Source organism: Trachymyrmex septentrionalis, unplaced genomic scaffold (assembly GCF_001594115.1).
Source record: "Trachymyrmex septentrionalis isolate Tsep2-gDNA-1 unplaced genomic scaffold, Tsep1.0 scaffold191, whole genome shotgun sequence".
In the NCBI taxonomy this organism is placed as follows: domain Eukaryota; kingdom Metazoa; phylum Arthropoda; class Insecta; order Hymenoptera; family Formicidae; genus Trachymyrmex; species Trachymyrmex septentrionalis.
Genome location: NW_017305083.1, coordinates 432,740 through 451,872, shown reverse-complemented (window position 1 = coordinate 451,872; position 19,133 = coordinate 432,740). Strand labels below are relative to the sequence as shown.

At 45.5% G+C, this 19,133-nt stretch overlaps 1 protein-coding gene across 3 annotated transcripts in view; it reads left to right on the top strand.

Moving 5' to 3' along the window:
- Positions 1-19,133, top strand: part of LOC108747116 (transcription factor Sp9) — a 60,265-nt gene that overhangs the window by 10,161 nt on the left and 30,971 nt on the right. Inside the window, exon 1 of one of the 3 annotated variants that reach the window (XM_018484387.1) lies at positions 8,873-8,992. The exons of 1 other annotated variant lie outside the window; for it this stretch is intronic. In XM_018484387.1, coding sequence (XP_018339889.1) covers positions 8,879-8,992 — 114 coding nt within the window. In that variant the 5' untranslated portion in view covers positions 8,873-8,878. Of the gene's footprint in view, positions 1-8,872; positions 8,993-16,359; positions 16,758-19,133 lie in introns of those variants that run through there. One more of the 3 variants, XM_018484388.1, reaches the window with a different exon arrangement.

Below are 19,133 nucleotides of genomic sequence, written 5' to 3'. Positions count from 1 at the left end.
TCATTCAACACGGATGTATTCCGCTCTGACTGTTCGGAACGAAATTTCGTGGAAATTGGAACTTTCCGTTAGGGTTAACGCATTGAGACGATTTCATCGAGGATGGGAGGGCAAATCGTTCCTAAAATCATTCCGAAGGGAACATTTTGCCCTTTTCACTTTTTCAGTGGAAAGGTTACGAAATTTCATGAAAGCGGCTGTAGTGAAAAGATAATTGTACGATCATGGCAAAGCTCCGCGCGTCAACCGATGTTATTCAACATCGGTAACTTGCTCGTCTTCGAGCGTCTCTCCGTGAATCTTCTCCCCATAGCGGGTCGTTCTCCGCTGCAAGAACGATTGTACGCGGGTACGTTTGTGCGCGTGGTAATCAATTAATTCACCGCACTGTAGTACGCGAACATCCCCCACTACACCCTCACCCTCTTGTTCTTATCCTCATGTACTCGTCGTCCGCTTTATCGTCCGCGACAATCCGCGTTCACTTCGTAGGCATATGTGCTCTCTCTCTCTCTCTCTCTCTCTCTCTCTCTCTCGTACGCACGTACTCGCGCTACGAGGATATCAGTCGAGATTGAGTCCGGAGAAGCCGAGCCTCGTGTGGATCCATTAGCTTTTATATGCGCGGAGAGTGCCCGGTTTCATACGCAGATACCACGCGAAGATAACGACGGCATACCTTCTCTCTCGATCGAGGCGGCGTCGCGATAATTAGAAAATTAAATTGTCGGCCGGTACTGAGAGGAATTGCACGAACAACCGCAGGAATCGCGTCGCCGACTCTCTCTCGTACTCTCTCGCTCCGGATGGATTCTTTGCCTCTCACATTCAACCCGGCAAACTCTCGACATGTTCTCTTCTGTGAAAAGTAATGAAAAGAGAAGAACGGAATGCCCTTTAAATAAGCCCTCGATACGAAACCATGACCTACAATGTATGATATATATCTGAAAAGTCGCTGAAAGGTTATTCTTGTAGTTAAAAAATATTAGGAAGCATCGCACAATTTATCTGACTTTTTTTTTTTCATGGACAAAAATCAACGCATTACAAATCTCTTTCTTTTTCGAAAAAAATCAAGAAGAATATTGTTCGTATAATATCCGAGAATAGCTGATGTCTCTTTCTCTCATGTTCTCTCGGTTATATTTTACGTGTTACTTCTCTCCATTTTTTTCTCTCTCTCTCTTTCCTCGAAGGTACTTCGCGAGGACGAGAGAAGGATCATGTAGGCGCGCAACGAACGCAACGAGTTCTCGCACAAAGCAGCGACGATATCTTAGCCGGTCCATAGATAGGCTCTTTAGATAACCCGAGGGCTGGTGGGTGGCTGATTTAATGCCAACGCGGCTGAGAGGCTCGCGGGGAGGTGAGGGAGGGCCGGCACGGCGGCGGGTGGTCGGGGGGTAGCCCCTGATATTTTAATACGGACGGGGAGCGTGATGCTCGGTCATCCATCTCTAGAGGTGCTCCCTCTCGGTGCGTGCGCATACACGATTTTGCATACGCGGATATCGCAATGCGCGCTACTTCACGTGCCGAGAAGGCCGAGAAGCGGGAAGCGACACACTGTCGTTCTGTAACAGGAAGGAAGACTGTTTGTTACCATTATCTTCCTTCCCAGCCCTTGGCCGCTCCCTGCTCGTCCATCCCCCTCGCGGCGATAGTGAATATTTCGCTCGAGCCGAGCACGAACATGCCGGGGAAAGAGATTTAACTCGAGATCCAAACGAGAAACGTGTTGTTTCGCTCTTTTTTTGGACTGATAACGGAAACGTTGATATTCTTCGTTGCAAAAGTAATTAAGATACTGGCTCAATTTAATTTCATTACTCTGACCGTGAAATACTCGCGAGTGTGAGTTCGTGCGATTTCTTGACGTCGAACAAAGTCTGCGTGGTAAATCTGGCTTACATAATCGTAATAACTCTTTTCTTACACTGCGCAAAACATACTGGATTATATAGATAATTCTATAATCGGCAGTATTAATTCATTAGCATACTGACGTATGGCAGAGGTATGACGGAAAAAGTATCCAAGTTATCGCTCGTATGAAAGCGGTAGAAATCAAAGCTCACGTACTGCGAACCATAAATGGAAATATACAAAAAAGATAATCACGCATAACTATCTTTCTAGAGACGCCAATTCACGTATCTGCTCTTTCGAACGATATAATTCAACGGTCTTCTCTTGAATGCGCGATAAGATCGTCAAACTCGTTTCGCCGCGTGCCGATTAAAAGTACAGTCGCCCGTCGTGACAATTACGCACGGGCAAGATAATTGATTCGCGGCGTAATTCGCAAAATTAACACGATCGTCGCGGCACCCTGCGACTTTCTTAACGCAAGATTCATCGATATCTCGCAGGCAATTGTCGAAATCTATTTCAATCTACAATACTATCGGATATCCCTTCGATTGTCCTTGCTCACTTGAATTTCATTCGATTAAAAACGAAACCTATTCATTTTTAATAATTTACTTTCACACGACACAATTCAACGTTCTGCGACCGATATTGATTGTCTGAACACCCATACACCTCGGAAATGTTGAAACGCCGAACTTATAAACGGCGAACCACGTCCGCCATATAATACGTCGAGCGGGTTAAGAGGAAGGAACGGATAGAGGTACCCGAACGACAGTCGAGCGTGTTTTAGGTACGAAGGGCAACCTCGCTGTTTTTCTTTCGCCCGGATTAGGTTCCCACATGTTACGAAGCCACCCCCGCGACACGCACACCAAGGATCCCAGGACCCGCTCGCACGTAGTAACGCGGTACGCGCAGGGTACGTGTGTGCGCCTCTCGCTTGGCACAAGCAACGTTTCGACGTTGTTTTTTGTGTCTGGCGGGGCCCTTCGCTGGCCGGGTTCGGGCCCCGCCACGATTTAGTGGCCCTAATTGCAGGGTACAGCTATTTAATTACCGGGTTCGTGGGCCCCGCGCCGCGGCCCCGTCCCCGGGCCCCTGCACGCTCGGGCCAAAATGCGAGTACATTCGTACGGCAAGAACACGTAGATACGGCGAGCCGAGCCGCAAAGTCCACCCACAAAACAGCGAGACGATCCCCGTCCGGATTCGCGACGGAAGGATTTGCCGATAGGCGCCGCGCCGCGCCGCGCCGCTCGCGGGCCTGGCTCGCTCAATTTCGATCGGCACCGAGATTTCGATTCGAGATATCGAGATTTCGTCTGCGTACACTACTACAGATCTATCTAGACTCTAGGGTCGATATACTACCCCCCCCGGCCCCGAACGGCTGACTAGCTCCACGTGATCGGGAGCGTGAAGTTTATTCATCGAGACCTCGAGCAAAGTAATCGCGGAACAGACGGTAATATCGTTCGAGATATGCCGGTGGTCGAATGAACCAGTTATTACGGGTAGTTGTGACGATGTCGCTGACAAACTTTGGTCAGTCGTTTAAAATTCGTTATGTTGCGAAAGAAACTAATCGCTTGGTAATCTCCTGAGAAAGATCATCTTTCGCAGCGGCGACAACGTAAATTTCTCGGTGAAAATCAAGATGCGTACGACGACCTATCTCTCGGACGCGGTGGATACCATAAATCCCTGTCGATGAAACGAATCGAGGAAACGGCACTCGATTCCGACCGCCGCGCGGAATCTTTTAATCGTCGCTAATAACAGGGTGCGCGTCCGGTAAGAAAACGCGGAGCGCCGCGTGCAACCAGCGCGAGGCTATCAAGTGATTGATAAGTCCATAAAGCATCCTTCGCTCTTCTCTCGTAATCTTCCTCCGGCCCGGTGGTGGTGGTGGTGGTGTCGATCAACGCTGATGTTGGTGGTGATGGTGATGACGGTGGTGGTGGTGCTCGCGGAGGTTGCGGAGTAACCACTCGTGGCTACGAATACGTTGTACCGTGTGCGTGCCGGCGTTTCTTTTTCCGCCGCGGGTGACGCGGTGACGAGATGATGACCCACCCGAAGTCGGAATCATCGTGATTACCCCGCCCGCGTAACTCGTAATGCGGACCGAAACCGCCCGAGCAACTGCCACCGTTGCGCCTAGGCGGTATCCCCGTATTCTATCCCCTCCACGTTTCCGCTCGTCTCATACCTACCCGCTACCGGCGTCAACGCGGATTTCTATTATTAGGCCGACAGGAACTAACCGTCTCCAGTTTTCGTTCTGATTCACGTAATTGCCGACGTCGAAACGAAACGATCGGGAGAGGATCGCACGCAGATAGATTTCACAGCGTTTTCACCTGACGCCAAGGGCAGGGCCCCTCCGTTTTAATGTAAAACGTATGGTACATCGGGTGCTCTCACATCTGGCGAGAAAGAGTAGATTGAAACTCGCTCGATGATCATTTCGAGGCGCCGATGAATAGGGGATAGACTACATTTACACGACACCCTTTAATGTTATTAAACTTGAGTTTAATAACATTCGCAATTGTGGAACTGGACAATCGTAGCTATTTCTCTCTGAGGAATAGAATGACTGTGATTGGCCTGTTTCATAACTACGGATGTTATTAGACCCGATTAATAAGGGTGCCATGTAAATGTAGTCATAGAACCGTTTTTGCCTCGATGTTCTGCGAGATGTGCTGCGAGTGAGCACGTGAGTCGATTAGTCGGTACAGCGACGAGAGAGAACTCTTCCCGCCCTATCCCTCACCCTCTCCCCCCTTTCTCTCTCTCTCTCTCTCTCTTTCTCTTGGAAATACGCGGACGCGCGCGCAAGAGAGTTTTAATTGTAGAGCACAGTCCACAGATACGGGGGGAGGCTATTATTCTTTCTCTCGTCGGTAACGCGGCGATCCGTTCTTCTCTCCTAAGTCATGGAGAACATGAGTGAGAGAGGAAAGAGAGAGTGAGAAAAGGAGAGAGAGAGAGAGAGAGAGAGAGAGAGAGATGTAATAACAGACCGTCGGACCCGTCTCCGCTCGAGAAGAAACGGCCATTCGTTCTTTTCGTCCGTCCGTCTGTCTATCCGTCTGGCAGTTTCATATCCAGGAGAACGCACGAGTCTTGGCCGACACAATTTTTCATCATTCACCCCATCGCACACTGACCGCTGCATCTCGCGCCAACCTCCCTCCGTCCCACCCTTGTTCTTCCACATCGTCGTTTGCTTTTTCTCTCGTTTTACCCACAGTCCGCCTTCGACGTCGTTTATCATCCCTTAACGCGATCGACGTTTACTCTCTCTTTTCGGGAAAGCTCGTTGGCGCCACCTGGCCCCTCCCCCCCCCTCGTGCCACGTATATCGATCAACCCTAATATTTTCCACTTTCCTTCCCGTTCGGGATCCAACTGTCGTTATAGATAGATATAGTTTTGGAACGGTACGATGGAAGAAGTGTAAATTTGTAGTTCGAAATTGTTCGCCACTTGGTTATCGATTCGAGAAATCTTAGCAGCGGCTTATTAATTATCATTACTTATATATTATTCGTGGTATATCGCAGTCAGATATCGCCACTCGCGTTGTATAAAATAAAAATATCGAATAGCGCCGTCTTTTTGAAAAAGAAACGATGAAGAGAACGCGTGAGGGTGGAAGAGAGGGTGCTGCACGCCTGTCGACGGCGCACCCTTGGCGTTGCCGAAATAATCCTTTAAATCCTTTCTCTAAAGAGACGTTCTAGCGATTCAATAGAGATTACATGCGGTTCCCACTGTATCGAATTACAAACGCTAGAGACATATGGATGAAGAATGAAATACCTCCAGTATTATGCGTCCGAAAGAAGGATCCATTGAAGCGGCGATCGTTGTAGAATTTCGCTCTTCGATAAAATTCGATAAAACTCAAGTAAATCGAAATAAATCAAGCGTTCAGAAGGATTCAAGTGACAAAAGGAGGATAATCGAGCTATCCGAACTTATTACAAAAAAAAAAAAAAAAAAAACACTAATCGATTTAGCAAATATAAATTACCACGAATTTAAAACTGTACAAGTATATCTGCTTTAAAAAAAATGTATACAATAGAGCCTGAATAATATAATATATAATTTAAAAATAATGAAGAAAATTATTATATATGACAGTTTAAATAATTCTGTAATGTGTGCGTAAAATAATTGCAATGTGAAAATAATCGGAATGTACGATGAAATTTGGCTAACCGATTTCTTTTCTGATAAAACCGGTCGAGATGTATCGAGAGCGAAGAGATTCGGATAATAAAAAAATAATCGAGTTATCCGAACACGAATCAAATCCGACTCGATTCGACTCTCTCGAGTATACTCTTGAGCTCCAAGGATTTCTACAATTTATTACTTTTTTTAAAAATATCAGAGTAACAATAATCATTTAATTCGCGAAAATTACCGGTTATTCGTTGCACTCGGTTGTTTGATGTGTTGTCTTAAAGTGTCGAGAACGACGCAATTGGATTACTCGAACGGAACATTACAACGGCTACATACAATTATACTGATGTTTTCAGAAATAGTCTCGCTGAGAAAAATGCTTTGTGGAATTTATTTGAAAAATATATGCAATGCTAAACATTATTATTTATTTTCTCTGTATATACAATATTTGCTTCTCTCAATAATGTGTTTAATAGTCTCTAGTCATAAACAATATAAGTGATTTCAATTTGGTTTCGACTTTTTTGTCTGAAATAATAAAATTGCGACAAGGTATTCGTGTGCCTTGTACGAACACGCGTGCGTTCATTTACGTGAGCGACTGGCAAACTGTTATTATTGGCTCGGTAATAATGCGTCGGATTAACCATTCGCAGCTGCAATTTCATATTAACGATAATTACATCGTTGAAATTTATGTCCCGATAATATACTATATCTTGTTGTTTATGATATCGATTTAGCGCCTGAAAACGAAAAACTTGTGCACATAATAAGTTGGTGTGTAACATTCCTCAGTTATTAAATTTATGATATATATTTTATTTTTTGTGTCATCATTTTTATCTACTTATCTATATTAATTATTAGATAATTCTATCTAATATATTGATTATTATAGACTTGTGCAGTAGAATACAGAGAAGTTAACCTTCACACTCGAAAATTGTATTCGCGATCTGACATTTTTGTTATCGCAAATAGTCAGATTTATCACATTATAATTGCGATATCATAACAGATAGTATTAACAATTTTTAACAAAGTTGCTCGATTTCTGTAATTAAAACGATAAACAAGAAAAATCATAATGTAAGAAAAACCCGATAGACGTAATTATTAAATTGACAAGAAATAAAAATATATTTCAAAGTACTTGTGTGTGGAATCGAAAAAGTTGCCGTAGGAAATTGTTTCATTAAAGTTTTTATTCATTAAAGTATATACCTTAATATAATAGTATCAATGGATATCCAAAAAGAATTTCATTGATGTGTGAAAGATATCGTTGGACACGGTATTATTTTCCTTAGCAGAGGATAGTTATTACCTAATGTAAAATCAGGAAACCTGTTCTTCACCGTAATGACATATTAATATTTTGAACCTAATCATTGTAATTCCTCCACTGCCTCCCAAACCAAAGAAGAAGAAGAAGAACTCTTTCGATAATCCCGTATTTGAGTAATAACTAAATGAAAAAATAATGAGAAAAGAAAGAATAAGCAGAACAAGGATCGAGAAACAAACAGAGAGAGAGAGAGAGAGAGAGAGAGAGAGAGAGAGAGAGAGAGAGAGAGAGAAGGAGGGGGGAAGGGACAATAAGATCGTGAGAAGAGAAAGGTGCAGGTGGAGAAGACAACGGAGAGTAAGCGAAAGAAAAAGGATAAGGAAGAGGACGCGAAGAAACAAGAGGAGTTGAAGAAGAGGAAGACGAAGCGGCGGACGCTGTGCTGAACCACGTGATCGTAGAGCGTTTTAATTGGTCGGGAGCGCGATCCACGCTGTGATGGAGGGAGGACGAGATAAACCAGGCAGATAGGTGGGACATGGGGGGGACGAGTGGGACCGAGGGGGGTGACTGACGGGGTAAGGGAAGGGCGAACAGCATTCGTTAGGGTTGCAACGTGGATTAGACGATCGCGAGGTCGTACCGAGGAGGACCGTTGCGAGGGCGGGCGCTGTTTCTGCCCCACCAGCAACACCTTTCAGGATGGAAACGTACTCGCGAGGTTCCTTAGGAACGGCCACTCGACGCACTCTCCTGGGGCACGCGCACGCACGCACGGCCCACGCATACAGACGCGTATTCGCGCGGTAGGGGGGCACCGGGAAGAGTGTGTGTGTGTGTGTGAGAGAGAGAGAGAGAGAGAGAAAGGGCAGAGAGAGGAGAAGGAGGAGGAGAAGAAGGAGAACGAGAATGAAGAGAAAAAGCGAGAAAGAGATACCGATCCGAGGCTCGCCTCCGTAGCTGAGCCGCTCCTCTCCTACACGAGGGACGAAAAAGCTCAGTTATAATTGTTGCACGCCGCGAGGTGCATCTCGGAGTCCCTCCGAGATAATTGTTACCTCCTTCCGCGCGGCTGGCGGTTCGGCGACGCCGCGACGGACGCGTATCGGACGACAGACGGAGACCGGAGTGAGAGAATCCGCGTTCGTCGCGTCCTCGACCGACCTCGTTATCGACCGACCTCCTCCTCCGCCTCGTCCGCGGCCGAGCGGCAGCCACAGAAATTACTGTGATTACCGGGATATACCGGGAGGGCTCTGCTCGTGGAGCACACGGAGCGGATTGCGGCCGACGCACCTGCGAGCCGTCATCCGGGAAGCGGATCTCTCTCTCTACACGCGTGAATCCAAAGCTGTGGCTGAGTCACGATCGTTGAGGAAGCGGATCCGGGTCTCGTCGAATAGGATCGGCGATAATCCTTTTACGATTCCTACGATCGCGAGTGAGAAATTTTTCAAAGCACCGCGATTCTCGGAGAGCAGAAAAGGCTCGGAAATGAATTGCGCGTATCAATATTCGCATAATGGCCATCCGCAAAACGTGATGACGATCGCGCCGACGGCACCGCAGCAGGGTCTACATCCCGTGCAGGAAACAGAGTACCTCGAGGTAGGAGAGATGTCGATATGTATTGTATCTTTATAAGGACGTCACGCTCGCGGAGGCTCAATTCGGCTTAATCGGCGACACATTGAGGACGAGGAAAAGCGATAGAAAATTTCATGAATGTCCCGCCAAGTTAGCGCGGATGATTCAAGCCCTTTCGCAGCTTACTTCCATAACTGTGAATGAGGGCGGTTCTAAAGCGGCCCTTCGTTAATTGTTCATCTCCCGACATCTAACAGAGGCAGAGGGTTCGATACGGGATCATCAGGTCGCCGCAACCAGCCATTTTCGATCAATTCATTGGCGGAAAATTCAATTCGTCCGATTGCCAATCGGATCTCTCGATTGAATTTTGTCGAGGATGGAAATACGGATACCAGTTTGCTTTCGTCAGGAATATCAGCTGCGTCAATTACCGTTCCAATAACCCTCTTAATTTAATCGCAAGCTGCCGTGCTAATGTGATCGAAAAATTTGGGAAAAATCGCGAATAAATTTCACGAGCTGACAACCGCGAGCCGACCGACGGGAAAGGAAGTTATCCGGCGGGATATTTCGTTTACTTAAAAACGCTCATCGTTAACGATCCGAAGAAACGTGTGGCGTGCCAATAATAAATCGCGGTCGATCGACTCGCGCGAAAGGTTGCGAAAAGAGTCCGCTTTCACGCGGCCAAGGCGACGAACGCGAGGAATCGCCGTAGAACGCCGAGGAGGAAGGTAGAGGAAGATGAAAAGAGAGATGTAGCTGGGGGATATTAATATAAGGGCTCGATACGTAATTATAGTGATTACCGTATTGCCGGGGGGCGGACGAGGGCGTCCCTCAGTTTGCACGTCATTTCGCGATCTCAACTTCCAACGAACATGCGCGCGAATTTGTCGGCGCGGGTCCTCGGCCAGGCTAATTGTTTCCCCCTTTCGCGCCAAACTTTCGCGCACCAACCACTACTCCGCATACTTTCCTCTATATACGTATTCCCGACACGCGCGCCTCGAGAGAGAGAGAGAGAGAGAGAGAGAGAGAGAGAGAGAGACGAAGGATCGCGTATCGGATATTCGACGTTTAAAGATGAGACGCGTTTAAAACGCGTTTAAATCGTGACATTTCGCTCGCGGCGATCATCTTGCTCTCGTTTTCTGACACAGTATCCGACGAAACGTGCCGTTCGTTAGAAATATGGATCAGGTAGAGCGCTACCTGTTACGAGCAAATATTTAATGTCGTAAAACGCAACACTTATTCACAGCTCGTCTAATAAATTACATTGCGCAACGAATATTTTTGCTTCCGAACGTTTTATATGTATATCGATTGACGATTGCTATTTGTAGCAATAAATCTGCTACAGAAATCATTAAATCTGCAACGCCGTATATTAATATAGTTAGATTTAATTAAAAGTTTTTTCGAGCGTCGCGCGCGTCAAATTGTCAAGGTGCTTTGCGGGATATCATTACGAACCTTTTACTCTTTTCTTAATTAGTCATTATCGCCAACATTATCGATAATTATAGCGGCACGTGCGTCAACCCCTTAACCATCTTTAAGCATCTGCGTTTGCATTGCGTTATGTATAATGCAAAAATCTTTTATGAAATCACATTCTCGCCGCATAGCTTATCTATATTATCTCATTCCGTCTACGGGTTATTAAAGAATCATAATTTTCTTCTCTCGTGCTACGTTCTCGCGAATTAACCATATTTAAATGTCACACTTAATTTACTTTAATTATGCATGCAAAAATGCATAGTAGCTGCTTATGCAAAGACTAAAAAGTCTGGTATTATATATATACGTCCTTAATGTTGAGAGTATTTTAATTATATAATCGCGGTGTTTTCTAAACATATTTTCTCATATCTGTTATATGACTGAATGTGACCACAAGAATGGGAATCTGTCAACTAATTCGATCGAGCGTACTCAGATTAGCTGGGCAGACTAACAATAAGTCGCTAATCAAGTCTGATTTATTTATTTTTGTTTTTTTTTTCATACCAAGCGTACGGGCTAAATTTATACAGATCGATACGAGTCGCAGCATCCAATAACTTGTTCAACGTTATTATCCCTCTCCATTCCATCTTTTATCTACATCTAATATACTCGGAATACGAGCAGAGAGAGGAAGGCAATAGCATCGAGGGCAGCTGGATAAATCGAGGAAAGATATTTATTTCGATCGATTCCCTCGTGAAATGGGGTGCGCCTTATTTGCGTCGCTCCTCCAACGTTCGCGGTCGGCGGAAAGGAGCGACGCGTGAATTACGGGGGGGGTTGTCTCCTCTCCTCCCCGTGGAACACCCCATAAATCTGGTCAGCGGACGGAGGTACGGGCGGGCGGTCGGGCGTCTCTCTATCCCGAAGCACGATGTAGACAGAATCTCGACTTACGCCCCGGCATCGGCCACGGCAGCGAGTCCGTAAATCAGTCCCGGACGAGTTCCTCCATGTTCTGTTTCCGCGGCGAGATACGCCACTCGGTCTTAAAAGCGTACTATTTCCCCCGTACTTGCCGCGCGATTCTGCGATATATATAGTTGCGTGTATTCGTTATTGAACATTGTGTAGACAGGCTAATGGAATCTATTATCGTGACGTGATCATTTTCCGACGATCCATCGCCTTACGACGGTTTCTTCAACCGAGAGCGAGAGAGTAATTTGCAAATTTGGAAATGCGGAACGTTCCTCGGCAGATCTGTAGAAGCGTCACGAAAGCGCCACTGCGGATGTCGGATGACGCTGCGTCGTCAATGAACGAGATCGTCTTGCGTCTGACGTCCTTCGGTCTGGTTTTCGGCGAAGGCTTACACCCTATAACGCCGTTAGCAGACAGTAGACAAGATCTGGCTTCAACTTGGTAAGGTGAATCTTCACTTTCGACGCTGCCAGCCGCCACGCACGGAGCTGGTCCCTTGGTAATTATTAGTCCATCAGCATCTCTCGATGGCCACATGGCCGTGTGAGAGGTAAGAGCCGAGCTGGTCCCAACGCGGACCATCCTCTCGCTACGCGAGACCGCCCTGTCATTATCCGCCCCCGTGAGGCCCGTAAGATCCCCCTTCCCCCCCCCATTTCCCTTTCAACCCCGTGGCCCGTCTCTGCCAATCAACGATCCATCATCGAGAGAGATCGGACGTCGGCTGCGTCGATCTATCGCGCCGTCGAGAACGACGTCACGATCGGTAGTCGATCGACGCTAATTCATTTTTCAACGACGCCGAATATCCATACATTAGCGTCGAATTAAACGCCGTCTATTCCCCGAAAGTATATCGGGGACGCGCACGATTCATTTTCATGGTCCGAGGGTGGGCTCACATTTACGCGCGCGGACGCGATAAATCTAGAGGAACGCTCTCGTGCGGGAATTCCGAAAACGAGGAAACTCGATAGCTACTAGCTACTGCTTCCACGCGCGCGACCCAGCGCCATTTGTCCTTGCCGCGAGCGTTAACGCCCGTCTTTGGTTCCGTTCATTGTAAAACATCCCTTTTCGCACTCCCCCTCCCCCCCCGCGCCGCCCCGCATCGCCGTCCTGCTCCGCGATATACGCAAGGGCGTGGGCGGGTCGCACCTTTTGTGCGCCGGTGGCACGCGATGTACGCATAATCGCGGTCAGGATTCGTAACGGCTGGCGACCGATAACGTTCCCTCGTTCCGCGAACCTATTCCTTTCTCACCTCTACGTCGTCCGTCTATCGATTACTCGGAGCGTCTATCTCGGGAGTACCGTCTAATGTAAATACCATCCGGGCGATACGATGATACGAACGTTCACGTTGACCGCGGATATGGTTGCTCATCAGAATACGCTCGAGTAATCGTGAAAAAAATCAGAACTGCGCACTGACGTAATTACACCAGACGAACTTGCGTTATTTGCGATTTAGAAAGAAAAAAAAAAAAACAAATCGAGTATAATTAAATTGGAGCATGGAAGGAACGATTTTTGTTGAAGGCAGATTTGAAAATAAATTGTGTTAGACCACTAAAATGATTTCTGTTGGAAAACTCAAACTGATTGCTGGAATATCAAAATTTGTATAGCGTTGCTTATTATTATTTTAGTTTCCAACACAATCATTTCAGTGGTCCGACAAAATTATTTATTTATTTTTTTTTTTTCCAGATCTATATGTATCCAGCAAAATTCCAGATCTCTCAGCAGAATCGTTCTTTTCACGAAGAAAGTACAATAGAAACTATTGTGCACGTATTTCTGTTTTATCGGGCGATCGAATATCTCGTTGGTAGGATCGAAAGTTACTGCTCGTGATATTTTAGCTTTACGAGGTATTCGAACGAAAATACGTCGAGCCACATAATACATCATGAAACTTGACGGTACTCTCTTTGAACAGATTTTGCGAGCACCTTGTCACCGAACTCCATGAGATATTGCGTCCAAATTACCCGGGCCAATCTCGATTGCGACCGAGGCGATCGCTCGCGCGCCCGGCTGGTCGAGAATGGTTATGAATGGACCACGATTAGCCGGTCGCCTCGCCGTAGTGGCGCCGTACCACGCCACGGACTTCTTCCATTATGGAAAATTAGATCCTAATGCGACCTCGACCCGTCGCTCGCGTCTTCGCCATTGGCGTAGGAAGATGAAGCGCAAAGATGAAGCGCTTCCATGCAGCGGAGAAAAATTGCGGTGTGCCCTAAAACTGCGTACCTGTTTGAAAATAATATTCAGGAAATTTGAATTTCGTAATTCACATAAACGAACTCGGCGAATCGGTTTTTTTTTTTTTTTTTTTTTCTAGTGGTAGAATTAAATTGTCGTTTGTACATTTGATCCGTTGCGTTAAATTTTCAGAGAAATCCGGCTCTCGAAATTACGCCAATTATGAAATTCTCAGCAACCGGTTGGCTACCTCTCGCGATGCGGTTTTATAGGCATGGTTTAATCGCAGCCACGACGCAAACCGCTATAAAAGCGACTCGTATCATTCGCCATGTGACGAAAAAAATTTGCGGTAGCCTAATGACAACTCTCGTCTTAATTCTCGAATCGTTGACGCAAGATGTGCCCAGCTTTTATTTTTCTTGGATAGCTCTTAACCAGATTCTTACGAAAAATAGTTAGCGTCTCCAACTTTTCTGTATATTTATGAAGTATCCCCGCAGCAATTTATCTCTCGTTTCTTCAAAAATTCTAAGAATCTTCTGTTCGCATGAATACGCCACTGAAAATATATTCCTTCGAATATGTTCCGTTTTATAAGACGGAGCCGATAACATTTGAAATTCAAACCGCACGATTAAAGTCACATTAGCTTCTTGCGCGTGTTCACAAGGTTCTCCCTGCACAACTTTGATATTTGCGATTTTAACAGTCGCCGTTCTCGAACCTGCATCGCCTATCTGCGTCATGCACGCAGCTCGTTTCGCAAAACCAAAAAAGCAAGCGGGTAAATTATGAGCTCGTACGAATATCTTCTTTTTTGCATGTAATAATTGACGTTCAATATAGAGGTACGATTAAGCAGGTGTCGAGATGGACGTTACTGCGAGAAAGTTCTTAAATCTTGATTCGTGACGAGAAAATATATACGACGACGTTTAATTCAATCAGTTATTAAATATAGTCACATTTTAAATGCAAATGTATTAATTAATTCAATCTTACTAATAGACTTTATATATTTACCTTTTCATTTTAATGATGCGATACGTAATGTACAAATATTGATATATTTTTTTCATGCAATCTGCGATATGGTAATTAATTTAATATTATTTGCCAACTATATACTTAAAATTGTTATTAATGACATTATATCGTATTGATTGTTATCGTAAACCAAATATTAGTATCGATTTCCTTGCTGCGCATAGCTGTCGTAATATGGAGCGAGAAATTACGCGAGTTTGAAACCCATTTGTAAAATTATGTCGTAACAAGTCAACGCGTGAATGCACACGGAACGAGTGATATAGTCAAGTGCTGTAAATTTATCATATTATACAAAAAAAATAGGCCACAATATACTATATCTCATAAACTTTTCCAGAAGCATAAATAGGTATAAGTACTACAATATCATATTTCAATTCGATGATACCCGAGACGATACCGTACCAACAACGGACTATAATTCGATAAATAACATACATTTGTGTTCCCACAAATACATGTATAAAATTCTATTCGAAGTATGTATGAAGATTATATGAGAATATATAAAATCATGTACGATTTGAACAGGACGGGATACATAAGACTATATGTAAATTATATAGAATTACGTAACCGTAAGGGATACTATCGCAGTTGACAAAAAATGTTATCTCAAGCTAGAAAATTCAATCTTATATTTTACTTAATTGCATCAGCGACTTAATGCCCATTAAAAGCACGATTGTAGGAAAGAGAATGGTACAAAATAATTTGCATGTAATTTCCTGAATGCGCAACGCATTAAGAATAATCCTGAATGATAATTTCCGAACAAATAGACTGGAAAATTTAAAAAGCGATTACGAAACTATAAATCATCAAACACAATCGCTATCGCGTGGTAGGTCTAACGTATCTCTACCTCCCAACGACAAGGGTTAATATATCCAGATATCTCCGTTCGTCCCCTTTACTTCTTAATTCGAGACGCGCACACGAGCGAGCACTAAGCGCGGAGAAGATTAATCGATTACCCTCAATTTCAATCGCCGCGTGTATCTTGGGTTAGACGAAGATTCGTAAGACTTGACGCTACGTCCGATCCTCCGTCGGCGCGTATCGGCATTTAAATAACGACGGGGCGCGTAGTGTACCGTTATGTCAAACTACGAGCTCGCGAGCTCGCGAAACGATACGGCTCGGAGTCACGTAAAGCGGTGAAAGGGGAAGCGAGAGAGCAAGCGCGAGGAGGAAGGAAGGGGGGCTCTTCTCGCTTCTCTATACGTCGAGAGGGCACCACCAAAGTCGCCGCGCGTGCCTCCTTCCAGCGACCGCGGGCTGCGCGCGCATTTCACGGCTGAATTATCGGGGAGAGGGGGGGGAGGCCGCGGAAGGGCGACAGAGAAGCCGAAGAAGCGGAGCGCGGTGGGACCGAGACAGCGATGTACGGTGTGCGGTACGAGGGCGCCCTGTGAGACGGCTATAGAAGTGGGGCGGGGAGGAGGGGGGGGAAGCTCGCGCGGGACGCGGGAGAGGAGGTGAACGAAGTCGTGGAGAGCAGGCAGAGAGCACGTAGGCGGTGATGGGCGGTGACGGATTCTGGCCGGGGCCCCGCCTCGCAGACCCGACCCCTTTTTTGCCCGGGGGCCGTCGAGTCCTGGACGTTTCCCTACCACCTAATATCCCCGCGTCTGGTCGAGACCAAGTCGTCCGGACGGTCGGCAGTCTGTCACGGGGCGAAGAACGGGAACCACGGTATAATCCCGGAGCCTTTTCCACGGAGAGCCGTTTTTTTTGTTTTCGATCCGAGCGACGGTCGGTCGCGAGGACGACATTCCGTAACGCGTCCGCATTCGTCGTTCGGTCCCGTGATCTCGAGTGCAGTGCGTAAACGTAAGCAGCTGGAGACAGAAGAAAGGCGGACAGAAGACGGAGGAACGTGAGAGGGGACTTTCTTATTGTCTGGTGTGACTTTAATTCCGCGGTGCACGAATCCGACGACTAACGCGCGAGCCACCGACCAAGACAACTCCGGGTCGGCGTCGAGATGCTGACCGACATGACGCCGGCGGCGGCACAACTCTACCCCCAGCTACAGTCTATCGCGAAGTCGCCGGTGCACGGGCACGTGGTGAGTCTCCGTCCAAGTCTTTCCTCCTCTCTTTCCCTTTCTCACAACGTTGTGTGGGTCGTATTATCGTGTCACCCGATCGCTCGATTTCCCATCGAAAAATCCGCTGCTGCGACGTGTCTTGAGACGTGTGACGTTGCAAATTTGTATCTATCATCATCGTGACTCGTGGAAAAGGATCTTTGACATTAGTGAAAGGAACCCCCGTCGCGACGGGTTAATTTCTTGGTCGAGTTAGATCTACGATCTCTTCGGAGCAAAAGCGAGTTCTCGAGTTTCATTGGGTTACGTTAATCCCATGGACCTGAGATCTTTACTCTCTCCAGCAGGTAGAGCAAAGATTAGCTGCTACCGTCAAATCCTTCACACCTCCGATAAGATCGCTGAGATTTCCACAAAGGTGTACTTCGACAACTGCTTTGGTCGCCGACACTGCTGCGGTCGTCTCAGACGTCATCTATGATCTCTCTGACGATCAATTCGATGGTAGACTTTGTCTTCGAATATGTTACGAAGGAAAAACGTTCTATGCGCGAATTATATTTGAAGTTAAAAACGGCAAATTAAATAGTTAAAAGTTGATAAACATTCTATGTAATTTACGTGGATGCTGCGCAACTAGACATTAGCAACAAATTACTTTGCTATTATTTTTAATCGCTACAATAAAATTCGATTATCTATATATACAAAAGCTATGCTTTATTTAATATATAATCATATGTTGCGAGGTTTTTATTCCAACGTGCAGGAGTGATAAATGAGAAGGTTGATTATTATCTGTAGCATAACAGGTATTTAGTTATTCATGATACATCTGGAACATTAGAACGAATACAGCAATCAATATTCTGCAAACCATATCATTTATTTATACGTTATATCAGTTCAATAATCAAGATAAGAGAACGAATCGCAATCGAAATATCGTGATGTATTATGTTATAAAACAATTTGCATTAGTATACCATTAATAACATCAGCTTCCAAACTTTTTATCGAATAATTGAGCGATTGAATAAAATTCTATTTCTGCAATTATTTTTAATAACGTCATTTTTAATAATGTAACATCGGTAACATCAATATGAATAAAAAGAAAACATGCGACAACGACGTTTCATTCATTGTTATTACGTAATAAATTCTTACATTCTTACAACGATTAAGACTACAAGTTAAGGAAAGACAAAAACAGAAGTGCATTGAAATATCAACTACTTGCATAAATTGTAAATTAGCAAATGCTTGGATACGAGCGCGGTAACCTTTAACGTGTTTTATAAAATCCAAGTGATCAATGTTGAATGTGTCAACGTTGAGAAAGGAGTAAACTGAGTATTACGCAACGTCATATCGCGCGATTGCAAGAGTTTTGCAACGTACGCGCTAAGATCTTGATCGAGGATTAAACGACGGAGATTAAACGATTCTTTACAAATTCAAGGAACCGCCTACGCGGGGAAATAAATAGCCGTGACTTTTTTAACGTACGTTAAATATCAGTGATCTCTTTTTTTTTCGGTGATCGTTATCAATCAATATTAGATCTTAAATAAAGATAAAGCGATTTATCGCGCTGAAAAAAAAAATATATATATATATATATATGTGTGTGTGTGTGTGTGTGTACCCGTATGGAAGTCGCCTTTCGGCGTTGTAACGGAGCGACACGCTGCAAGTTGCGTTTACGGATCAGATCAGCGAAATATCGGAGATAATCTGACGATGATAAACTCGAAGTATCCTTCAGCTTTCGCGACCGTGGCCGGACAACATGTGTCCCCCGTCTCGTCTTGCTCGAAGCTCTTTATTTTATGACTCGGCAGGAAGGACGACGGCGGTCGTCGTGCGGGCCCTGCAAGATGATTTACGAGTCGACGTAAAAAAGTAATTAAATCCCTGCCGTCAAAAAGGAAGGCGCGCGCGCGAGCGCGAGTATTAATTAAGTCAGGCAGAAAGTTTCCTGTGCGCCGCGTCGGGTATTAATGTCGGCGAAAAGTCGCATATCCGTCGACGGACATTGCGCGGGCGCTCGAAATCGTCCTTCGGACCCGATTCACAACTTCCGGTCTGGCTTTTTGCGATCTCTCGTTACCTCGCACGGTCCTCCGCGCGTTGATTCGCTATTTGTGCTTCTCTCGGCATCCGCGCGCTTCCCTCGTCTACGTAAACGGCGAACCTGTTTTCGCGTGATTCTCATAGCACGCCGTCGCGCGTCATCGTTCGAGTTCTTTTTTGCAAGCGGCCCCCGTTTTTGCATCGCCACGAGATTATTCATAGACGGCATCGACGATCCAGATAACTATAACTCGCGCTTGCGAATAACCGTAAATTCCGGATGAAGGAAATTACAGCGCAGGAGAATTCGAATAA